The 22,974-nt window shown below is 42.0% G+C and overlaps 1 protein-coding gene across 2 annotated transcripts in view; it reads left to right on the top strand.

The window, feature by feature from the left end:
- The first annotated feature begins 5,916 nt into the window (after window positions 1-5,916).
- FNTA (farnesyltransferase, CAAX box, alpha) overlaps window positions 5,917-22,974 on the top strand; it is a 30,328-nt gene continuing 13,270 nt past the window's right edge. For both annotated transcript variants that reach the window (XM_046648530.1, XM_046648529.1), the window contains exons 1-3: window positions 5,917-6,146; window positions 8,984-9,069; window positions 20,058-20,172. In XM_046648530.1, coding sequence (XP_046504486.1) covers window positions 5,947-6,146; window positions 8,984-9,069; window positions 20,058-20,172 — 401 coding nt within the window. In that variant the 5' untranslated portion in view covers window positions 5,917-5,946. The remainder of the gene's footprint in view (window positions 6,147-8,983; window positions 9,070-20,057; window positions 20,173-22,974) is intronic.

The following is a 22,974-nucleotide window of genomic DNA, read 5'->3' as shown; positions in this document are numbered from 1 at the left end:
TTGATAAATAAGCGAAAAGCAGTAAGATACATCGGAGTATATGAAGGAGCCATTTGGTTTAAAACTAATTCAGCCGCACCTTGTTTTTCCAAAAGGTCCTGACATGGCCTGTTGAGCATGCATTGTACATCTGCTTTAAACATTTACAATGTCCCAAAGACAAAAATGATACCCTTAAAGACATGGGTGTACATTTCCCCCATATCAGCATTTCCTTAAGGATAAGCATCTCTTCCTGGAAACTAAGGATTAATTACCAACCTGCTGTGCTCACCATGTGACCACTGACCTGCTGACCACTGATCTGCTGTGCCAGCTCAGCATCTTGTGACAGTAGTAAAAGGGACATTCCTGTTATATGTGATGTATGCTCTTTGTCCTAGGATGGTATGTAACCACTCTGTACACCTCCTTCTTTGGTGTACAAGAACATATTGATTAAGCCCTGGGCTATAGGCCTCAGACCTAGCTCATAATAAACTCACCCCAAATTTTGATTAATGGATTGATTATGGGTTATTGACATTTACTTTTACCCTTCTCCATGTCCTGCAAGTGCCCTCAGACCTGGCTCAGGTTCTCATTTGGAAAGTGGGAGAATAAGAACTGCCCTGCTTCTCCACAGGATTTTCATAAGTCTCGAATGAGATCACATTTGTGTGTCATGCCAGCCGGTGCTGTCCTTGTGGATATTTGTCCAGATCCTGTGTGTCCCTCCTCCTCTGCAGGGGTGGCTTTGTTCGACTCCGTCCCTTGTCTCCCTTCTCTGACTTGCATCTTTCTGTTCTTATTTTCACCAAACATCTTTTATAAAGCTTCTCATATTCTCAAGGATTGGTAAGAAAACAGGAGTGTTTATTATGACCCCTGTATACGTTGAAAATGGCCCTGGCACATAGTTTCAAGCACATAACAAGGATCTAGAAGATGATGACTCTTTTATGATTTCCATGTGATGGGTGCTTACAGCATCAATCTGTTTTGAAGGAACATCAGCCAATCTTTTTACTCAGATGGTATTTTTTTTTGGACTGACATGGTGGGATGGCTAATGAAGTTTAGGGTACTTATCTTGGAATAGTGGCAGCAGTAATTGATTTTCCCTTCCTGGACTGACAATGTTAATCAATATGTTCTGTAATTTATTAGGATAGGTTATTAGAGTTTGGAGAGGTACACATCGAAGGATCAGGAAGGACAGAGAAGCTGTACTGTAGCCCAAAAAAACATATTTCCATTCAACACTAAAATTTATTAAATAAAAAAAGACTGGTTAAAATTTAAAACAACAATAATAACACCACCAGAAACGTATATGTGGATGCAAATAAATAAGAAAAGGACACAGCACACTGCTGAAGTAAAACAGGATTGGATGGTCAAAGGGACTTTTGCCTATTCTGATCAAAAGAAACTTTCACCTCGGAGTCATTCGTAACTACATTTTGGTCTCACACCCCCCATCCAATTAAACCATCAGCAAATCTTGGGCTAGCCTGGTGGGGTAATGGTCAAGTTTGTGCACTCTGCTTCAGTGGCCAGGGCTTTGCAGGTTTGGATCCCAGCCATGGACCTAGACACTGCTCATCAGCCATGCTGTGGTGGTGTCCCACATATGAAATAGAGGAAGACTGCCACAGATGACAGTCTTCCGCTCAGGGACAATCTTCCTCAAGCAAAAAGAGGAAGATAGGCAACAGATGTTAGCTCAGGGCCGGTCTTCCTCACAGATAGACACACACACAAACCATCAGCAAATCCTATCAGATTAGCCTTCACAGAATATCCAGAATCCATCCACTGCTCATGCCCTCCACCCCAACTGACATAGTCATTGTTTTCCAAAATTGTTGACCACGAACCCCAGTAAGAAATATATTGTACAACATGACCCATTATACCTGAATATATATAAATAACAAACAAAAACTTCACCAAACATTACTTTCTTCTTCTAACTGCACTGTGCTCTGATATTTTCTATTCCATTATATTTCATTTTTAAAAATACTTGTCACACACACCAAAAAATGCTGGCCATGAAATCAGTTACTAAGATGGAATTTGGGATTCGATATTAGGGACAAACACCTGTGCGGTCAAACTGTCAGGCCGGCCCTGGCAAGACTCAGCCTCCCAGGAGGGGAGCTCTGAGCTCCCTGCAGGGGTGCTTCCTGTGCCTCTGCTTCATTTAGTCATCCAGACCACCCGGGAGGCTGCTCTGCTGACCGCACTCCCCAAAGCTGGGCAGCAAAGCCTTCCTTGGAGGAGGATTGGCACGGGTCCTTGTACATGCTAGGACCCACTATATTAATTTTGTGATCGATCAATGAATTCCGAATCCATTTAAACTGATCTGTTTCCATTCTCACCTTTCTACAGCTTATTTTACACACAGTAGGCAGAGTAATACTTTAAAAACGTAAATCACATGTCTGCCCCTTACTCAAAACCTTCTGCTAATTTCCACTTAAAATCGAATCCCATAAATGGCCAATAAGCACATTAAAAGATGCTCAACATCACTGATCATTAGGGAAATGCAAATCAAAACCATGATGAGGGGCCGGCCCCATGGCCGAGTGGTTAAGTTCACGTGCTCACTTCAGCGACCCAGGGTTTCGCCAGTTTGGATCCTGGGCTCGGACACAGCACTGCTCATTGGGCCACATTGAGGTGGTGTCCCACATACCACAACTAGAAGGACCCACAACTAAAATATACAACTATGTACTTGGGGGATTTGGGGAGAAAAAGCAGAAGAAAAAAAAAAAGATTGGCAACAGTTGTTAGCTCAGGTGCCAATCTTTAAAAAATTATATATGAAAACAAACAAACAAACAAACAAAAAACCATGATGAGACATCACTGCACACTCATTAGGATGGTTATGAAAAAACAAAACAGGAAATATCAAGCATTGGTGAGTATGTGAGAAATTACAACTCTTGTGCCGCTGCTGTGGAAATAAGTTCCTCAAAAAATTAAACACACAACTACCACTGTGGTCAAGCAATCCCACTTCTGTGTGTGTACCCACAGGAAGCAAAAGCAGGGACTCTAACGGATATTTCACTATTTACAACAGCCAAAAGTTTGAAACAACCCAAGTGTTCATTAACAAATGAATGAATAAACAAAATGTGGTCTATACATACAATGGAATATTATTCAGCTTTAAAAAAGAAGGAAATTCTGACACATGCTATAGCATGGATAAAGCTGGAGGGCATTATGTGAAGTGAAATAAGCCAGTCACAGAAGGACAAATCCTGTATGATTCCACTTCCGTGAGCTACCTAGAGTTGTCAGCTCCATAGAGACAGAAAGTGGTTGCCAGGGGCTGGGGGAGGAGGGATGCGGAGTTGCTGTTTAACGGGGACAGAGTTTCAGTTTGGGAAGATGAAAACGTTCTGGAGGTGGGTAGTGGTGATGGTTGCACAACAGTGTGAATGTACTTAACGCCACTAAACTGTACACTTAAAAATGGTTAAAATGGTAAATTTTATGTTATGACTATTTTACCATGATTAAAAAAAATAAAATCCCAAATTATTCCCACGGCCACAGCTTCCTCTTTAACCATGTTACCCACCGATTCCTTCCCCTCATCCACAGGACTTCAGTCGTATTGGTGTCCCTGCTGAACCAGAACCTGCATGTGCCTCCTGTTCTCTCTACCTGGCACGCATTTTCCTTTCAGGTCTCTGTGCAAATAGCCCCCAGAAAAGCTTTCCTGACTATCTGCTCTAGAGAGTGAAAAATAATTTTCCCTCTACCCTTCTGAGCTCTCGGCTGAGACCCCTGCAATAAAAGACAGATTAACAAGAGAAAAACAAACAGAGGTTTATTAACGTGTATACCTCATGAGTACATTGGAGACACCGAGGGAAAAATCAGAAACTCCCTGAGGTTGCTTAGAATTCAGGCTTAAATACCATCTGAATAGGGAAAGGGGAGTGGGGACGTAGGCCTCTTAGGAGAGGGTAAATGATTTTTAGGAAAGAAGAATGGGCCCTTAGAAGAATAGATGGGAGATACGATAGTTCCACAAAACTTGTCTGGGTGTGGTGTCCTCTTCTACTCCGGAAACTCCCGGGGAGGCGACGGATGACAGTTGAGTTCCTTTTGGAGGATCTGTGTTAGGCAGGTAAGGGGAGCTCAGAGAAAGCTTCCCCCTGCATTTGCTGTTTTTCAAGTGCCTGATACGGCCCTGATATCACTTCCCCCACATTAAACCCAGCATATATGGGGTTAAAACCAAAGCACTCTTTCCCTGCTTACTCCCTGGCTCCTTGGGTCCAGAATCCACTACCCACTGTGGAGACAGACACAGCCAAGGTCACCCACCTGGATTCCTTATCATCTGCTCTCCTCCCAAGGCAGGCTGGTGGGAAACCTCTGAGCAGCAAGGGCACTGACTCCCCCGCCATCTACGTGCAGCCAGATTCCTCGCAAACCTTTAAAGCCCCTCGCCTCCCCTCTGAGGTGAAACAACACAAATTTGAGGGCTCGCTCTCAACTCCGGCTGATATCTGAAATAAAACCCTTTCCTTGCCATAAGCCTGGCGTTCCAGTTTTTATTTGGCCCGTCTTACGTGGTGGGTAAAGAATCTGTGTTTCTAGGCAGTAACATGCCTACACCTCAAAATAATCAATACGTATTCCAAAGCAGCACATTTTGGAGTGGCATGTCCTGAGCACCTGCAGACATATTTTAGGACGGCATATTCAGCCACCTTTCACTAGAATGTAACTCCATCACCGCAGACAATTTATTTTATTTACTGCTATGAGCAAGCCTGGCACATAACAGGAAGTCAGTAAATATTTGTTAAATGAATGTTTACCTTTCCCATAAGGTATACATATATTACTTGCATAATTAGAACTTCAATTTCAGAAAACAAAAACCCTGGATTACTTAAATTCTGCAGTATAAACTCTCAGTATCCAAAAGAAAAAAAAGTGTACAAGGAACATAAATGCCCTTAAAAAGTTGTCAACACAAATAATCCATAACCAATCTATAAATGAAAATTTGGGTGAGTTTATTCTGAGCCAAAATTTGAGAACCAAAGCCGGGGGCCTTCCTTCCCCAAAGGAAGGGCGGGCTCCAAAGAAGTGGGGTGTACAGAGTGGTTATATACCCTCAAAGAGCACGTATGGCACATGATTGAAATGTCCCTTTCACAATAGTCAGGAGACTGCTTGTCCGCACAGTGATTGACGGACACAGCAGGTACTAAGTCGCTGTCTCCCTGACACAGCTGGTAGCAGGTCTGTGGTCTTGAGCTGGGTGGTCACAGGCGAGCGGAGCAATTAGTTCCCAGTCTACCGAGCGATGCTTATCCTTAAGGAAATGCCGATGTGGACCAAGTTGCACCTTTATCTTCAGGACATTAGTTCTTGCCATAGGAAATGCTTAAGGAGATATACAGTGCACGCTCAACGGCCACGTCAGGCTCTTTTGGAAAAACAAAGTCAGGCCAAATTAGGTTTACACCAAATGGCTTCATTGCATATGCCAATATATCCTATTGCCTGCCATTTCTATTTGCCAAGGTTAGCGTGGAGCTCTGGAGGCCAGGTCCCTCCCGATGCGGCTCTTGAGCTGCCCTCATCCACTACTCCACGATTCTGGCGCACAGCAGGGAGGGCTCTCCGCCCCAGCGGCTGGGCCGCCACCCCGCGCTCCGAGGCACCAGCCGCCAGCTTCCGGAGCGGCTACGCTGACGATCGCGCGAACCGCAGACCTAAGGCCGAGCGGCGCGGCCTCCCGGGCGACGAGCGCCCGCCTAGAACGGCCAGGGCCAGGGCGCCGGCCCGAGACTCTCTGGCCCGCACCTCGATGGTAGAAAGCGAGGAAACAGGAAGTGGACGCCAGGCAGGGGGCGGGCCCGGGGGCGGGCCCGGGGGCGGGGCGGCCGCGCGGACGGAGGCGAGATGGCGGCCGCTGAGGGTGTTGGGGAGGCTGCGCAGGGCGACGAGCCGAGTCAGCCCGAGCCACCGCCTCCCCAGCCGCGCCCGCCGCCCCAGCCGCCGCGGCAGGAGGATGTGATGGCGGCCGAGGCCGGAGACGCAGTGGCGTCCCCTATGGACGACGGGTTCCTGAGCCTGGACTCGCCCACCTACGTGCTGTACAGGTGACGCCCGGCGGGCTCCGAGGGAGGGCTCCGTGGGCTCCGAGGGCTTCGAGCGCGGGCCCCGAGGGCTTTGAGGGCTCCGCGGCCGGGCTCCGGGGACGGGCTTCGAGGGCGGGTTCCGAGGGCTCCGAGGACGGGCTCCCAGGGCGGGCTTCGAGGGCGGGTTCCGAGGGCTTCGAGGGCTCCAAGGACGGGCTTCGAGGGCGGGCTCCGAGGGCTTCCAGGGCTCCGAAGGCGGCCTCCGAGGGCTCCGAAGGTCGGCTTCGAGGGCTCCGAGGGCTCCGAGGGCTCCGCGGGCTCCGAGGGCTGCGCGGGCTTCGAGGGCTCCGAGGGTTTCGAGGGCTCCGAGGGCTGCGCGGCCGCTGCTTCCCGAGCCCGGCTCGGGCCGTCCGGGGTCGGGAGCCGGGGTGTCGGGCCCTCCGCCCCTCCGTGCTCCTCCGGCCCCGGCCCGAGAGCCATCTGCCTGGCCCGAGGGTCTGGGTGCAGTTGGATAACCCGGCGGGAACTCATGATCTCAACGAGGCCCAATTTGCTCCCTTTAAAAAGAAGGCGAGGGGGCTGGCCCCGTGGCCGAGTGGTTGAGTTCGCGCGCTCCGCTGCAGGCGGCCCAGTGTTTCGTTGGTTCGAATCTTGGGCGCGGACATGGCACTGCTCATCAAACCACGCTGAGGCAGCGTCCCACATGCCACAACTAGAAGGACCCACAACAAAGAATATACAACTATGTACCGGGGGGCTTTAGGGAGAAAAAGGAAAAAAAAAAAATCTTTAAAAAAAAAAAAAAAGGCGAAATGGCTTCCCGTGGGTGGCTCTGCTGGCCTGAGCGCGGGTATGAGATGTCGAAGTTCTGGGACGTCCTCAGCCAACGTCATGGCGCCCAGCATCAGCCAGGCACCGAGTTAGGCTGGAAGGGTGGAGGGTGTTTGTTCCCCGCGTCAGGCGTGCATAAGACGAGCGGCGTGTAGGCCGCGTTGGGCACTGCGTGGCTTCCTCGCCTCTAATCCGTCTCTGCCGACGCCCAGTCCCATCCCCGTCGGTTCTTTGCTTCCTGACAGCGATGGGACTCCCCATCCCCAGCTGCGCCTGCAGGGACGGTTGAGAAGTGCTTCTGTCTTCTTTTCCTATTGTCTTATTTTTTCTCTCTAGTTCTAGGTAAACCAATTAGATGGTTTATGGGCTTCATTTTATGAATGAGTGAAGGTCGCTGTCCAGATTTTGTTACTGGAGTTGATGGTTTACTAATGTAGATTGTCGTGGTGGCTCGGTAACCCTCAGAGCTCCTCTCTGAGCTGTAGAATATTCATCTTCGCTTGGCTGTCTCATTTCTCAGTGACAAACGACAGCCTTACCTTTCTCATGCCGCCCCCCCGGGTCTCTAGGTCTCACGCCTCAGGTAGTTGTTTCCCGTGTCTCTCCTTACTAGTGAACACGGTTCCAGGACTGTCTGGGTGCCGCAGAACCTTTGTCATCAATAGCTGAGCAGTACGGAGATCTAAAAATGGATGAAAGGAAAAGAATATAAGGAAAAGAATGGTTAAAACAAATGTGGTCACACGGGGCAGTTCACACAGAAGTGTCTGTAGGCACCTGTTGCAGCTATAATGTTTTAGTGTTGATAATGAGAAATAGTATGCAGTGGATGCTTACTAGATGTACTGATTATATGCTGTATCATAACGTACAGCATATGTATTGAAGCAGGCAGTAGTAGTGTACAGTGGCTGCCCACCTGTGTTCACAGCAGTGGTCCCCTAGAACTGTGCCATGTAGCCTAGGTGAGCAGCAGGCTGTACCATCTAGGTTTGTGTGAGTAACTCCATGATGTTCTCACAAGGAAATCACCCAGTAATGCATTTCTCCAAATGTATCCCTGTCGTTAAGCAAGGTGGGAGTGTATTATATAGTATATTTACTATATACTATATGCTGTATGCTAATATATGTATATGGGTGTGTATATATGGTATGTCTACTATATACTGTGTGTTTACTATTTTGTACATTTTAAGTGCTTAATGTGTTATTTCACTTAATCCTCCAAACAGCCTTCTAAGGTTAGTTGGTAATATTATCATCTACATTTTATAAATGGGGAAACTGAGGCCCAGAGAGATTAAGTAACTTTCTCAAGGTCACACAACTGGTGAATGGTAGAGCCAGTATTCCACCTCAGACAATTGTTGGGTCCCAGTGCCTGCTTTCTGATGACCACTTGACCACCTTTCCGTATGTAGGAAACTAATAGTGTTTACTTTTATCTTAAAATGTCAATTCCTAGTAAATTGTTATTGAAATGTTTTTAAATGCTGACTGACTCCAAAGAGTCTTTATTAGACCAATGAATTAGATTGATTTCTAATTTGACTGTTTTGTACTTGCTGCAGAAGCATGTTTTTCCAGTTGTATAAAAACTTTAAATTTGAAAACTATTGATTTATTAACTTATTTAATTTATTTATTTATTTTTTGCTGAGGAAGATTCACCCTAAGCTAACAGCTGTCCAGTCTTCCTCTATTTCGTGTGTGAGCTGCTATCACAGCATGGCTACTGATAGACGAGTGATGTGGGTCCACACCCAGGAAGCAAACCCAGGCCAAAGCACTGTGTGCCACACTTAACCACTAGACCACCAGGGCTGGCCCTATTAACTTATTTTAGTTGGAAGATTATTCATTTTACTTAAAAAGAGCAAAGTGGCAAAACTTGGTCATGAAGAATCCAACTATGATTACATTAAGATATTTATAAGTTACTGATATTAATGTAAGTGTAATGTAATGTAAGGTAATTCTTACCTGTTTGAATGTAATCACTGAAAAATATATTTTTTTTTCAGAGACAGAGCAGAATGGGCTGATATAGATCCAGTGCCGCAGAATGATGGCCCCAATCCAGTGGTCCAGATCATTTATAGTGAAAAATGTAAGTTTATTTTTATTTAGGAAAAAAGACTGTAGGTCAAACTTAGTAGCAAAGTTGAAATTCACAGCTGCGTGGCTAGATAGATAATAGATGACAGATTTTTGTCTAACAAAGACATACGTGACTTAAGCTAATATATTGGGGATTTTGTAATTTATTTTCATGATGAAAAGTCATTTTCTTCAAAGAATGGACATATTCTAAGTATAAGTAATGAATGTTACATTATGATACATCATAGCTACTATGTGATTGGGCATTACGTTTACTGTTTAATGTGCAAGTAAGATACAACATAAATGAGTTACTGGTTTATTTAGAATACACTTTGGTTGGTGAGACATGAGCATTTTGAAAATGAAGTGTTAGGCTTGGTTGGAATACATTTACTGGTATTAAAATGAGTGGATTATTTTCTTTGACAAAGTATTCTTTCACAATGAATGTGAAAATGCTTTGTAAATTGAAGGTCATACAAATGTTAATTGTTAGTTGTTCTTCTAAGAAAGGGTAAATGAATAAAATGGAATCCTAGTTTTGTGGTTGTGTGAGTATATATATATTTCTTTCAGTTAAGGCTTTGTTATCCAATATCATTCCTCTTTTACAGAAGGACTTACTGTTTTTTCTGATTATGAAGTAATGCCAAGAAATGTTTGAAAAGGAAAAATAATGATATGAGGCTTTGCCTTATCAAATATGAAAACGTACTACTAAACTTAGTAATTAACATGTAGAACTGGTGCAGAAATAAATTAATAAGGAATCTGAAGATAGATCCTCTGTGTAGATGGGAACTTAATATTTGATTAAAAGGACAGTTCATACCTGTATGAGAAAGCTGGATTAAGCAAATAATGGTTTTGTAACAGTCAGCTATGCATTTGGATATAAGTAAAATTATATCCCTATTTCATATCTTAGATGAAAATAAATTACAGATGAATTAAAGTTCTAAAACAAAACTAAACATACAAGGATCAAAGGTGAAGACGGAATTGTTAAGCAAGATGTGAAACTCAGAGTTGATTAAGGAAAAGATCAGAAGATGTAACTGCTTAAAAATGCAAAACTTCCACACTGAGAGAGGTATTATATGTGAAGAGATAATTCATCAGAAGAACTAGAAATATCTATGAAGAGCTGTTAACCTTACCAGTGATCAGAGAAATGAAAACCACAACTTTTTCAGGTTCCTAAAGTACCTATAAGAAAACATTGGAGAAACTGATACAATCATACATTTCTCTTGGTGTTAAAAATAGTTTAATAAGACTTTTTTTGCACGGTAAAAACATCAACATTATAAATTCTTACATATATCATGATTAGATACCACAAAAGAGATAGCTAGCTATGACCTATTGATCAAAAATTGATTGAAGAATATATCAAAATTTAAGATTTATACAACAGAAGATGCCGTGTGCAGGTTAAAAGGCAAGCAGCAGTATGGAAGAAGATACACCATATAAAACAGGATTGACATTCAGAACTTTATAAGGAATTCCTGCAAAAGGTTAAGGAAACAAACACACTAATTAAAAAATGGACAAAGGGTATGAACTGGCAGTTCATAGAAGAGAAAATTCCACTAGTCACTCAATAGGGGGAAAAATTTATCAGGAGTGAAAGATGCACAAATTAAAATGGGAATGCCATTTCCCACCCATGAATTAAATGGCAAAAATAAAACTGTCAGGTATTAAGACGTATGAACAAATCCATGTATTTCAGGTGGTAGTTTTCATATATTTAGCCGTTTTGGAAAACGTTGTGGTGAATCTAGTAAAACTGGACAGTGCTTATGTCTCACAGCCTTGAAGTGATAGGGTCTGGCTTCACTCTGGCATATGGCATCAGGAGACATGTGATAGGTTACGTGTTACAGACTTCACAGCCAGACCACCTGGCTCAAATTCTAACTTCACCATTTTACTGGCTCTCTAACCTTGGACAACTTATTTAACCTCTTAGTACTTCCGTTTCCTCCTATGTAAAATGAGGATAATAGTAGTAACTACTTTATAGAGTGAATTATACGCATAAAATAATAGAACCGTGTCTGGCTCATAGTAAATGCTATCTGTGTTAGCTATTATAATTTGAAACATTTTTTGAAAATATTGAAAACTACCTATATTCATGTTTTGGAGAATAGATAAAATGTATCATTGTCATACAATTGAATATCTAAACCAATAAGAGGATCTGGATGTTTTATAATATGGACAAATCTTAGAAACAATATTGAGAGAAAAAAGGCACATGAGTTCTAGAAATTTTGAGTATGACAGTATGTTAAGTTTGTAATTTCTAATTAAATTTTTTTGTTTTTTGGTGAGGAAGATTGTCCCTGAGCTAACATCTGTTCCAATCTTCCTCTGTTTTATGTGGGATGTTGCCACAGTGTGGCTTGACGAGCGGTTCTAGGTCTGCGCCGAGATCCAAACCCTTTGAACCCTGGGCCACCAAGGTGGAGTGTGCGAACTTAACCACTATGCCACTGGGCCACCCCCTAATTAAAATAATATTTTAATATCAAAAACTACAGGAAAAAATCTAATGAATGTTTATATCATCTCAAATTCATGCATGATCCTGTCAATTTGAAACACATAGCCCTAAGACTGAGTGTTCTATTCCCACCTGTAGAATTCTGTTCTGCAAAATACTAGCATTGACATGTAAATCATGCCATGTCAGCTACATGGGGAAACTTCGTGTACTTTTGTTTTGTTTGCAGTGTTTACATAGAGCATGTATTTATTTGTAATTAAAAATATTTTTTAAAGTAATATATGCTTATTGTAGAAAAATTTGAAGATGTTAAAATCAAAGAAGAGTCCCATCATCCAGAAATAACCACTGTTAATGTTTGGTGCAGTCTTCCACTCCCCTGCGGATGTTTCCACGGGGTTGGTTTCATGCTGCGTGCGCTTGTGTGTGTGTTTTATATATGTAGGTATGTGTGTGTATAAAATAAGGTATATATGCATTGTATATACAGTCAACATGTTAGAAGCATTTTGTTATAAATTTAAAATTACTTGGGAGCTTGGTTCTTAATGACTGCATAATATTCCATAGTTATTTGACATTTATGTTGTTTTCTAAATTTTACTCTGGTATGAATTGAATTCTGCTTTGTAAAGATAGTGTTTAGAATTTGACCTTTATATGTTCAGAATTTGTAAAGAACTATAATTGTTCGTGTTCTATATGATAATTTCACTTTTGGGGTTGTAGTATAAGGAAACTATGTACATACATCTATGTGTTTGCACACACACAGGTAAATACGTATGTATGTATTATATGTATAGTTTTTTCAATTTTTAATGAAAAGTTATTCTAGGCTTAAAGCAGTGATTTTTATTAAAATTAGAAACAATCCACATTGCCAATAGTAGCAGAATTGTTAGGCAAACTCTGGTATATTGACATTGTTTTCATGCATATTGGTCTGTTAAAAGTTTGTGAACTGTCAGTAAATGGAAAGTTGTATGCTATAGAAAAAGAGTGGAGCATCTTCATAATAATTTTTTTTTTTTTTTTTGATGAGGAAGATTGGGCCCTGAGCTAACATCTGTGCCAATCTTCCTTTATTTTTTGTATGGGACAACACCACAGCATGGCTTGATGAGCAGTGTGTAGGTCTGTGCCCAAGATCCGAACCTGTGAACCCTGGGTCACCAAAGTGGAGCACACCAACTTAACCAACACTATGTCACTGGGCTGGCCCCTCCACATAAATTTTTAGTTGTGGGAAAAGAAGCATTTAGGAGTATTTAATGTATGGTGGTGTTTTTTTAATGGTCTGTCTTGGGCCATAATCTGTTCTCTCCATTAATCTGTGCTGCGTTATAAGAGCATTTCAGCTGCAATATCTGCTACTTTGTTGTGATTAGCAGCATGGGCTTTGGTGTCGACTAGATTTGGATTTAACTTCTGTCTCTAAGGTACACTGGGCCATTGTGAACTTGTTAATCTCTCTGAGCCTCAGTTTCTCTTATGAAAAATGAGAATAAAACATGTTAATGTATGCCAAGCCCTAAGTTCCTTCAGTTAACAGATGGGCAAAGATCAGAAATTCTTTTTTCAATTTTATGTATTTTTTTAATTGCAGTAACATTGGGTTATAACATTATATAGCTTTTGGATGTACATCATAGTATATTTCGAATTCTGTGTAGATTACATCATGTTCACTACCCCAAAACTAATTATAGTCCATCCCCTCACATGTAAGCCTCATCACCCCTTTTGCCCTTCCCCCGCCTTCCCCCCTGGTAACCACCAATCCATTCTCTGTTGCTATGTGTGTGTTTGTCATTGTTTTTATCTTCTACTTATGAGTGAGATCATATGGTATTTGACTTTCTCCCTCTAACTTATTTCACTCAGCATAATACCCTCAAGGTCCATCCATGTTGTCACAAATGGCTGGATTTCATCATTTCTTATGGCTGAGTAGTATTGCATTGTGTATAAATACCATATCTTCTTTATCCATTTGTCCCTTGATGGGCACCTCGGTTGCTTCCAAGTCTTGGCTATTGTGAATAACGCTGCAATGAACATAGGGGTGCAAGTATCTTTTTGCCTTTGCGTTTTCAAGTTCTTTGGATAAATACCCAGTAGTGGAATAGCTGGATCATATGGTAGATCTATCCTTAATTTTCTGAGGAAACTCCATACTGCTTTCCATAGGGACTGCACCAGTTAAACCCACACATTTATGGACAGCTAATATTCGACAAGGGAGCCAAGAGCATACGATGGAGAAAGGAGAGTCTCTTCAATAAATGGTGTTGGGAAAACTGGACAGCCACATGCAAAAGAATGAAAGTACACCATTATCTTAAACCATGCACAAAAATCAACTCAAAATGGATTAAAGACTTGAATGTAAGACCCAAAACCATGAAACTTCTAGAAGAAAACATAGGCAGTACGCTCTTTGACATCAGTCTTAGCAGCATATTTTCAAGCCCCATGTCTGACTGGGCAAGGGAAACAAAAGAAAAAATGAACAAATGGGACTACATCAAACTAAAAAGCTTCTGCACAGCAAAGGAAACCATCAACGAAACGAAAAGACAACCTAACGGGAGAAGATATTTGCAAACCATGTATCAGATAAGGGGTTAATATCCAAAATATACAAAGAATTAATACAGCTCAACAACAAAAAAACCAACAATCCAATTAAAAAATGGGCAAAAGATCTGAACAGAGATTCCTCCAAAGAAGATATCCAGATGGCCAACAGGCATATGAAGATGCTCAACATCATTAGCTATCAGGGAAATGTAAATCAAAACTACAGTGAGGTATCACCTCACTCCGGTCAGAATGGCTATAATTAACAAGACAGGAAACAACAAATGTTGGAGAGGATGTGGAGAGATGGGAACCCCTGTACACTGCTGGTGGGAGTGCAAAGATCAGAAATTTTGATACTGTGTCAATGAGGATGTGGAAGAGGTAGCTGCATTCATACATTTTTGGAGGGACTCTAGATATATATATATATATAGGTCAAACCTTTTTTGAGAGATTAATTTGGCAATATCTGTCAGTATCAACAGTGCATATAACATTGATCCAGTAATTCCACTTAAAGAATTTACCCTACAGATGTGCAGGCGCAGCTCATTTACTGTGCTTTGCTTTATTATACTTTGCAGATACTGCGGTTTTTACAAATTGGAGGTTTGTGGCCACACTGTGTTGAGCAAGTGTATCAGCACCTTTTTTTGTGTTTTGAGGACGATTAGCCCTGAGCTAACTCCTGCCAATCCTCCTCTTTTTGCTGAGGAAGACTGGCCCTGAGCTAACATCTGTGCCCATCTTCCTCTACTTTATACATGGGACACCTACCACAGCATGGCTTTTGCCAAGTGGTGCCATGTCCGCACCCAGGATCCAAACCAGCGAACCCTGGGCCACCGAGAAGCGGAACATGCGGACTTAACCGCTGCCCCACCAGCCGGGCCCCCAAACTTCTTCATTATTATTATATTTGTTATGGTGATCTGCGGTCAGTGATCTTTGATGTTACCATTGTAATTGTTTTTGGCCACCGAACCATGCCTATGTAACACAGCAAACTTAATCAATTAATGTTGTATGTGTTCTGACTTCTCCACCAATCAGCTATTCCCCTAAATCTCTCCCTCTCCTTAAGCCTCTCTGTTCCCAGAGGCACCACAGTACTGAAAGGAGGCGTTAATAACCCTACAGTGGCCTCTGAGTGTTCATGTGAAAGGAAGAGTCGCACGTCTCTTACTTTAAATCAAAAGCTAGAAATGATTCAGCTTAGCGAGGAACGCATGTTGAAAGCCAAGAGAGGCCATAAGCTAGGCCTCTTGCACCAGTTAGCCAGGTTGTGAATGCAAGGGAGGTTCTTGAAGGAAATTAAAAGTGCTACTCCAGTGAGCACACAAATGATAAGAAAGTGCAACAGCCTTCTCGGTGATACGGAGGAAGCTTTAGTGGTCTGGATAGAAGATCAAACCAGCTACAACACTCCCTTCAGCCAAAGTCTAATCCACAAAAAGGCCCTGACTCTCTTCAATTCTGTGAAGGCTGGGAGAGGCGAAGAAGCTGCAGAAGCAAAGATTGAAGCTAGCAGAGGTCGGCTCATGAGGTTTAAGGAAAGAAGCCGTCTCCGTCACATTAGAGTGCAAGGCGAGGCAGCAAGTGCTGACGTAGAAGCTGCAGCCAGTTCTCCAGGACATCTGGCTGAGATAACCAAGGAAGGCGGCCACCCTGAAACAGATTTTCAGTGTAGACGAAACAGCCTTCTGTTGGAAGAAGATGCCATCTAGGACTTTCATAGCTGGAGAGGAGAAGTCAGTGCCTGGCTTCAGAACTTCAAAGGACAGGCTGACTCTCTTGTCAGGGGCTAACACAGCTGGTGACTCTAAATTGAAGCCAGTGCTTGTTTCCCATTCTGAAAATCCTGGGGCCCTTAAGAGTTCTGTTAAATCTACTCTGCCTGTGCTCTGTAAATGGAACAGCAAAGCCTCGATGACAGCACATCTCTTTACAACATGGTTTACTGAATATTTTAAGCCCACTGTTGAGACCTATGGCTCAAAAAAAGATTCCTTTCAAAATATTACTGCTCATTGACAGTGCACTGTCACTCAGAGCTCTGACTGAGATGTACAATGAGAGTAATGTTGTTTTCATACCTGCTAACACAGCATCCATTCTGCAGCCCTTGGATCAAGAAGTTATTTTGACTTTCAAGTGTTATTTAAGAAATACATTTTATAAGGCTGTAGCTGCCGTAGATAGTGATTCCGCCAATAGATCTGGGCAAAGTAAATGAAAAGCCTTCTGGAAAGGATTTTCCATTCCAGATGCCATTAAGAACATTCTTAACTCGTGGGAAGAGGTCAAAATACCAACAGTAACAGGAGTTTGGAAGAAGTTGATTCCAACCTTCATGGATGCAAGGGGTTCAAGACTTCAGTGGAGGAAGTAATTGCAGACGTGGTGGGAACAGCAAGAGAACTAGAATTAGAGCTGGAGCCTGAAGATATGACCAAATTGCTGCAATCTCATGATAAATCTTTAATGGATGAGGAGTTGTTTCTTATGGATGAGCAAAGAAAGTGATTTCAGGAAAGAAAGTGCTTTCATCAAAGAAAGTTGTTTCTTGAGGTGGAATCTGCTGGTGAAGGTGCTGTGAAGATTGTTGAAATGACAACAAAGGATTTAGCCTATTGCATAACCTTAGTTGATAAAGCAGTGGCAGGGTTTGAGAAGATTGACTCCAATTTAGAAAGTTCTCGTGTCAATAAAATGCCAGCAAACAGCGTTGCATGCTACAGAGAAATGATTTGTGAAAGGAAGAGTCAGTCGATGCACCAGACTTCACTGTTGTCTTAGTTTAAGAAATTGCCACAGCCATCACAACCTTCAGCAACCACCACCCTCATCTTTCAGCAGCCATCAACATTGAGGCAAGAGCCCGTACCAGCAAAAAGACTATAGCTCACTGAGGGCTCAGATGATGGTTAGCATTTTTTTTATTGGTAAGGTATGTACATTGTTTTTGACGTAAACTATTGCACACTTACTAGACTACAGTATACCGTAAACTCTGGGAAATAAAAAAATTCCTGTGACTCGCTTTATTGTGATATCCGCCTTGTGGTGGTGGTCTGGAATGGAATCCACAGTATCTCTGAGGTACGCCTGTACTGAATTTGCACATGTGCACAAAAGCATTCAGTGATATTCACACAGCAAAAGAATGAAAACATTCATTTCTAGGGGACAAGTTAGGTAAAATTAGAGTATCCATACAGTGAAATGCTGTGCAGCTATTTGAAAAATGTGGTAAACTTTGTAACAGGGAATGTGGTTGAAAATTATGTCTTCTTCCCCTCCCTGTTCCTCAGACTAGTGTATTCATAAATCAGCATATATATATATATATTTTTTAAAGATTTTATTTTTTCCTTTTTCTCCCCAAAGCCCCCCGGTACATAGTTGTGTATTCTTCGTTGTGGGTTCTTCTAGTTGTGGCATGTGGGACGCTGCCTCAGCGTGGTCTGATGAGCAGGGCCATGTCCGCGACCAGGATTCGAACTAACGAAACACTGGGCCGCCTGCAGCGGAGCGCGCGAACTTAACCACTCGGCCACGGGGCCAGCCCCGTAAATCAGCATATATTTTTAACTGAACAAATATCATGCTGGTCTGCACCTTACTTTTTTCACTTAACAACGTATCTTAGTAATTGCTCCATGTCAGTACATAATAGAGCAGCCTCATTACTAATAACTGCTTAGTATTTCATAGTATAGTATAGTACATATAGTTTCATAGTATAAATAGTACTATAATAGACTTAACCCATTCTTTATTAATGGAAATTTCAGTTGTGTCTAATTTTTCTTTTCTTTTTTATTTCTTATGCAACCAAATACTCCAGTAAATTTCCTTGTATACTTTGGGCACATATCGGAGTATATTTGTAAGCAAACTTCCTGTAACTGAAGTTGTTGGGTCAGTGAGTATGTAAATTTTCATTTTTAATAGATGTTACCAACTGGTTTTCCATAGAGATTTATACCAGTTTACACTACCTTTATATAAACAGAGGGTACTATCTCAAATTAAAAAGCTTTTGAACAGCAAAGGAAGCCATCAACAAAATGAAAATTTGGGAGAAGGTATTTGCAGATCTTATATCTGATAAGGGGTTAATATCCAAAATGTATAAAGAAATCATACAACTCAACAACAAAAAATCAAACAATGCAATTGAAAAATGGGGAGGGGGGCGTGGCCCCATGGCCGAGTGGTTGGATTCACACACTCCGCTTTGGTGGCCCAGGGTTTCACCAGTTTGGATTCTGGGCGTGGACCTAGCACCACTCATCAAGCCATGCTGAGGTGGCATCCCACATGCCACAACTAGAAGGACCTACAACTAGAATATACAGCTTGTACTGGGGGGGCTTTGGGGAGAAGAAGAAAAAATAAAATCTTTAAAAACAATAACAAAAAATGCTGGTTTCATGAGAAGGCTCTTCAATTACAAAAAAGTAGGCAGGGGATATGAACAGACATTTTTCCAAAGAAGATATACAGATGGCCAACAGGCACATGAAAAGATGTTCAACATCAGTAATTATCAGGGAAATGCAAACCAAAACTACAATGAAATATCACCTCACACCTATCAGAATGGCTGTTACTAAAAGCACAAGAAATAAGTGTTGGGAGAGGATGTGGAGGAAACGGAATCCTTATGCACTGTTGGTAGGAATGTAAACTGGTGCAGACACTATGGAAAACGGTATGGAGTTTCCTCAAAAAATTAAAAATAGAACTACCATATGATCTAGTTATTCCTCTTCTGGGTATTTATTCAAAGAACATAAAAATACTAATTTGAAAAGATCTGTGCACCCCCTGTGTTCATTGCAGTATTATTCACAATGGCCAAGACTTGGAAACAACCTAAGTGGCCATCAGCAGATGAATGGATAAGGAAGATATGTTATACACACATGAGTGCGTGCGCACGCACGCACACACACACACACAATGGAATACTACTCAGCTATAAAAAAGGTGAAATCTTGCCATTTGCAACACCATGGATGGACCTCGAGGGCATTATGCTAAGCTTAATATGTCAGATGGAGAAAGCCGAATACCATATGATTTCATTCATGTGGAAGATAAAACAACAACAAACAAACACATAGGCAGAATAGATTGGTGGTTACTAGTGGGGAGGGCGTGAGGGTTAGAAGGGCATATGTGTATGGTGACGGGTGGCAGTTAGACTTTGGGTGGCGAACATGATCTAGTCTGTGTAGAAATCGAAATGGGATGCACACCTGAAACCTGTATAATGTCATAAACCAGTGATACCTCAGTAAAATAAATGGTTAAAAAAAATAACGTATGAGTGAAAAAAGCAAGTCCCAGAACGTAGAGTGTTGCTGTATAAAAAAATAGGATGGAATTAGAACATATACTTGTAAATGCCTAGAATATATTTGGAAGGATACATTAGAATCAGTTAACACTGGTTGCTTTTGGGCAGAAGGACTGGGAATTTAGTGGAGTGGAAATTTAGTGTGAACCTTTTTGTACTGTTTGAGTTTTCTACCATTGTGAATATTACTTTTTCAGTTAAAAAGCCAATCAGAATAAAATGTGAGAGAAACAGCTAAGTGAATATATTTGGATATGTGCACTCTTAATTTTACTGTAATACGTAAGGTCTTGGAGATTTGGAGTCTACACAGACATGAACACATAAGCACAGTTACATGTGTATTGCGGCTGTGACACTAAAAACGTCAGGGTGGCAGTCACTTGACTTTCTTTCATTTGCTTACTGTTCTAAATTATGTGCCTGCAATCAAATATCTTTCCTCAGGGTATAACAACATTTTATATTATGGTGATAGTCCTAATGCAGTTGTGTGCTCTCTCTCCAGTTAGAGATGTTTATGATTATTTCCGGGCTGTTCTGCAGCGTGATGAAAGAAGTGAACGCGCTTTTAAACTAACAAGAGATGCTATTGAGCTAAATGCAGCCAATTATACGGTGTGGTAAGTAATATACATCATTAATGTTCCCTGTTTAAATGTCTCGTATTTCAGTTTGGATGGGTTTTCTTTTTCTTCTCTGAACTTTAATTTTTTATCAAAGTAATAGTTCACATGAGTTTGAAAGTCAGAGACTGAAAAATAGCAGTCTCCGCCCCATTTCTTCTCACTACTAGAGTCCCACTTCCCACAGGCAATAACTTAGCTGTTTTTTCTTGAATTAACCTGTATATTCTAAATAATATGCTTGATTTTGATTTTTTGACTTTCTTCTTCTTAGACATTATCTGTTCCTTCTGTGGAAGATACAGAGTTCACTCTGTCCTATGCCAGCTCCATCACAGTTTTTAGTCAAATCAATAATCAGTTTATGGTTCATGCTGACCCACCTTTATAGTATAATTACACCCCTTTTAACAGATCACCTTTTTTGTTTCGTTTGGTTTCTTTCTACTAATAGGTAATTTGACTCCCAGACTCTTCGCTGTATGTAAAATGTCTTATTACTGTTGAACACAACAGACAATCCTTCAATTTCTTTTTCTTCCTCCCCAGTTTGGGTGCTGCCCTTCTGGTCTCCAGCTCTTGCCTGTGTTAGACCCCCTGTCCCCTAGGACCCGCAGCCTTCTCTTTCTTGGTTTGCTCTCATTTTGTAGACCACATCCTTGAGTAGAAGAAAACTTATTAAAGGATGTGTGGGAAGTAGTTTTTGAGATTTTATACGTTTAAATGTATCTTGAGTCTCTTCTCAACTTTTATTAATAGACTTCTACATTGGAAATTATTTTCCTTCGGAATTTAAAACTATCTGTTTCTTTTAGCTTCTATTGAGAAGATTCCCATTCTTTCAGTTAAACCTTTTCTTTAGGTTTGAGGAATTTTCCTATGTTCTGTATTTGATAATTTCTTCTCTCTTTTCTGTTTTCTCTTTCTGGAATGTCTTTTAGTTGCCTGTTGTAGCTCTTGGGTTGTCTTTTCTTGTTTTCATTTCTTTGTCTTTTTATTTACTTTTGAGATATTTCCTCATCTTTATCTGCTGACTCTTCTATTTGCACTCATTTGTAATTTCTGAGAGCTCTTTTTGGTTCTCTGAATATTCTTTTTAAATAGCATCTTGTCTTTTATTTCATGGATGTGATACAGTTCGCTTTTCTGTTTATTTGTTTTAGTCTGTTTCTTTCACGTAAATATTTTTTTCAAATGGTGGTAGTCCTTGGCTCTCCTTTCGTGCTTATAGTGGAGGCAGGGAAAAGCCTGCTTGAAGCTCCCTGTGCTGTGGGGCCCGTGTGCAAACCTAAGGGCTTCAGTGTAAAGTGAGTGAGTGGAGATGAGGGTATTTGGGGTGAAATCCTCTCATGCCTGTATTCCAGGTCTTTTCTCTTAGCTGGTTTGTTTCTCCCGAGAGGAGTTGTCTGATTCTTGCCTGAGGGTGCGTGTTTGGCTGCCACGCTTCTGGGGCTCAGCGGGAAAGACAGGGCGGGGGAGGTCTCAGCCGTTTAGTATATCAACCTTTTAGATTTCCTTGTTTTCAGTCTTTTACCTCACCCTGCCTTCCCGCTGTGTCTGGTATTCCTTTCTGCTTCAGATTTTTCCAGAGAATAAAGCCCCTTGTCTGTTGCCCAGGTTTTTTAGAAGAAACCCTGGCCCTCCTCCTGTATGTTTCCTTTACTTTCACAGGAAACACTCCTGGTGCTTCTAGTCACCAAATGTGTGTGGGTTTTTCCTCTCCCAAGCAATTCTCTGCAACACCAGCTAGGTGTCCTACAATTTTGCTCAGTTCTCACACTGTCTAACTGGAGACGGCATCACATACCACAAAGAAAGGGCTGGCTCCCACAAGACTGCCCCACCCCCCTTCAGATGCCAGTCACAAGTCCAGGTTGTCACCGGTGCTTCTGAATGATTGGTTGTAAATCAGAAATTCCCATGACCCCCTCCTTGGGTTTGATTAATTTGCTAGAGCAGCTCACAGAATTCAGGGAAACAGTTACTTAGATTTGCCAGTTTATTAAAGGACATGATAAAGGATACAGATGAACAGCCAGAGGAAGAGATAGGTAGGGCATGGTCTGGGAGTTTCCTGAGTCCCCAGGGAGTTGGCGCGCATCACCCTCCCAGTCCGTGGCTGTGTTCCCCCACCTGGAAGCTCTCCGAACCCCCTGCTCTTGGGATTTTATGGAGGCTTCCTCATGGAGGTGTGACCAGTTATTCACTCCATTCCATCCCTTCTCCCTGCTCTGGAGAATGGGAGGTGGGTCTGAAAGTCCAACATTCTAATCTTGGTCTTGGGCTTGGTCTTTCTGGTGATGGAAGCCATCCAGGAACCCCCCCCAGAGTGACCTTAATAGCACAAAAGATGCTCCTGGTGTTCTTATCACTGAGAAATGTACAAGGGTTTTGAGAGCTCTGTGCCAGGAGCAAGGGGCAGAGACCTACATACAGTTTTCTATTGCTTCACACAGGTCAGGAGATGTTGTCACTTCTCTGCTGGGGGGGTGGGGGTCTCGGCTGCTAAGGACTCATTCTACACATTACACTGGTTTTAGCCCTACACTTGACTCCCAATTTTGGAAATACCTGATTATGTCTGATTTCTGAACCTTTCTTCCTCTGTTGACAGGTTTTTAGCACTTTCTGTTTTTCTAAGTCAAAGCTTGTCTATCAGCTTACCATTTTCCATAATTTTATTGACCTCTTCCGATTCCTGTGATATCCCCTCATCCCCACTTCTCTTTTTCTTTGTGGATTTATACCGTTTTTTCCCCCTTTACTATCATTTTAGTGGGGTTTTATTAGAAAGCAAGG

The sequence above is a fragment of the Equus quagga genome, chromosome 22 (assembly GCF_021613505.1).
Source record: "Equus quagga isolate Etosha38 chromosome 22, UCLA_HA_Equagga_1.0, whole genome shotgun sequence".
Classification (NCBI taxonomy): domain Eukaryota; kingdom Metazoa; phylum Chordata; class Mammalia; order Perissodactyla; family Equidae; genus Equus; species Equus quagga.
Note: the sequence above shows the minus strand (reverse complement) of the source record. Positions and strands in the feature narration are given on the sequence as shown.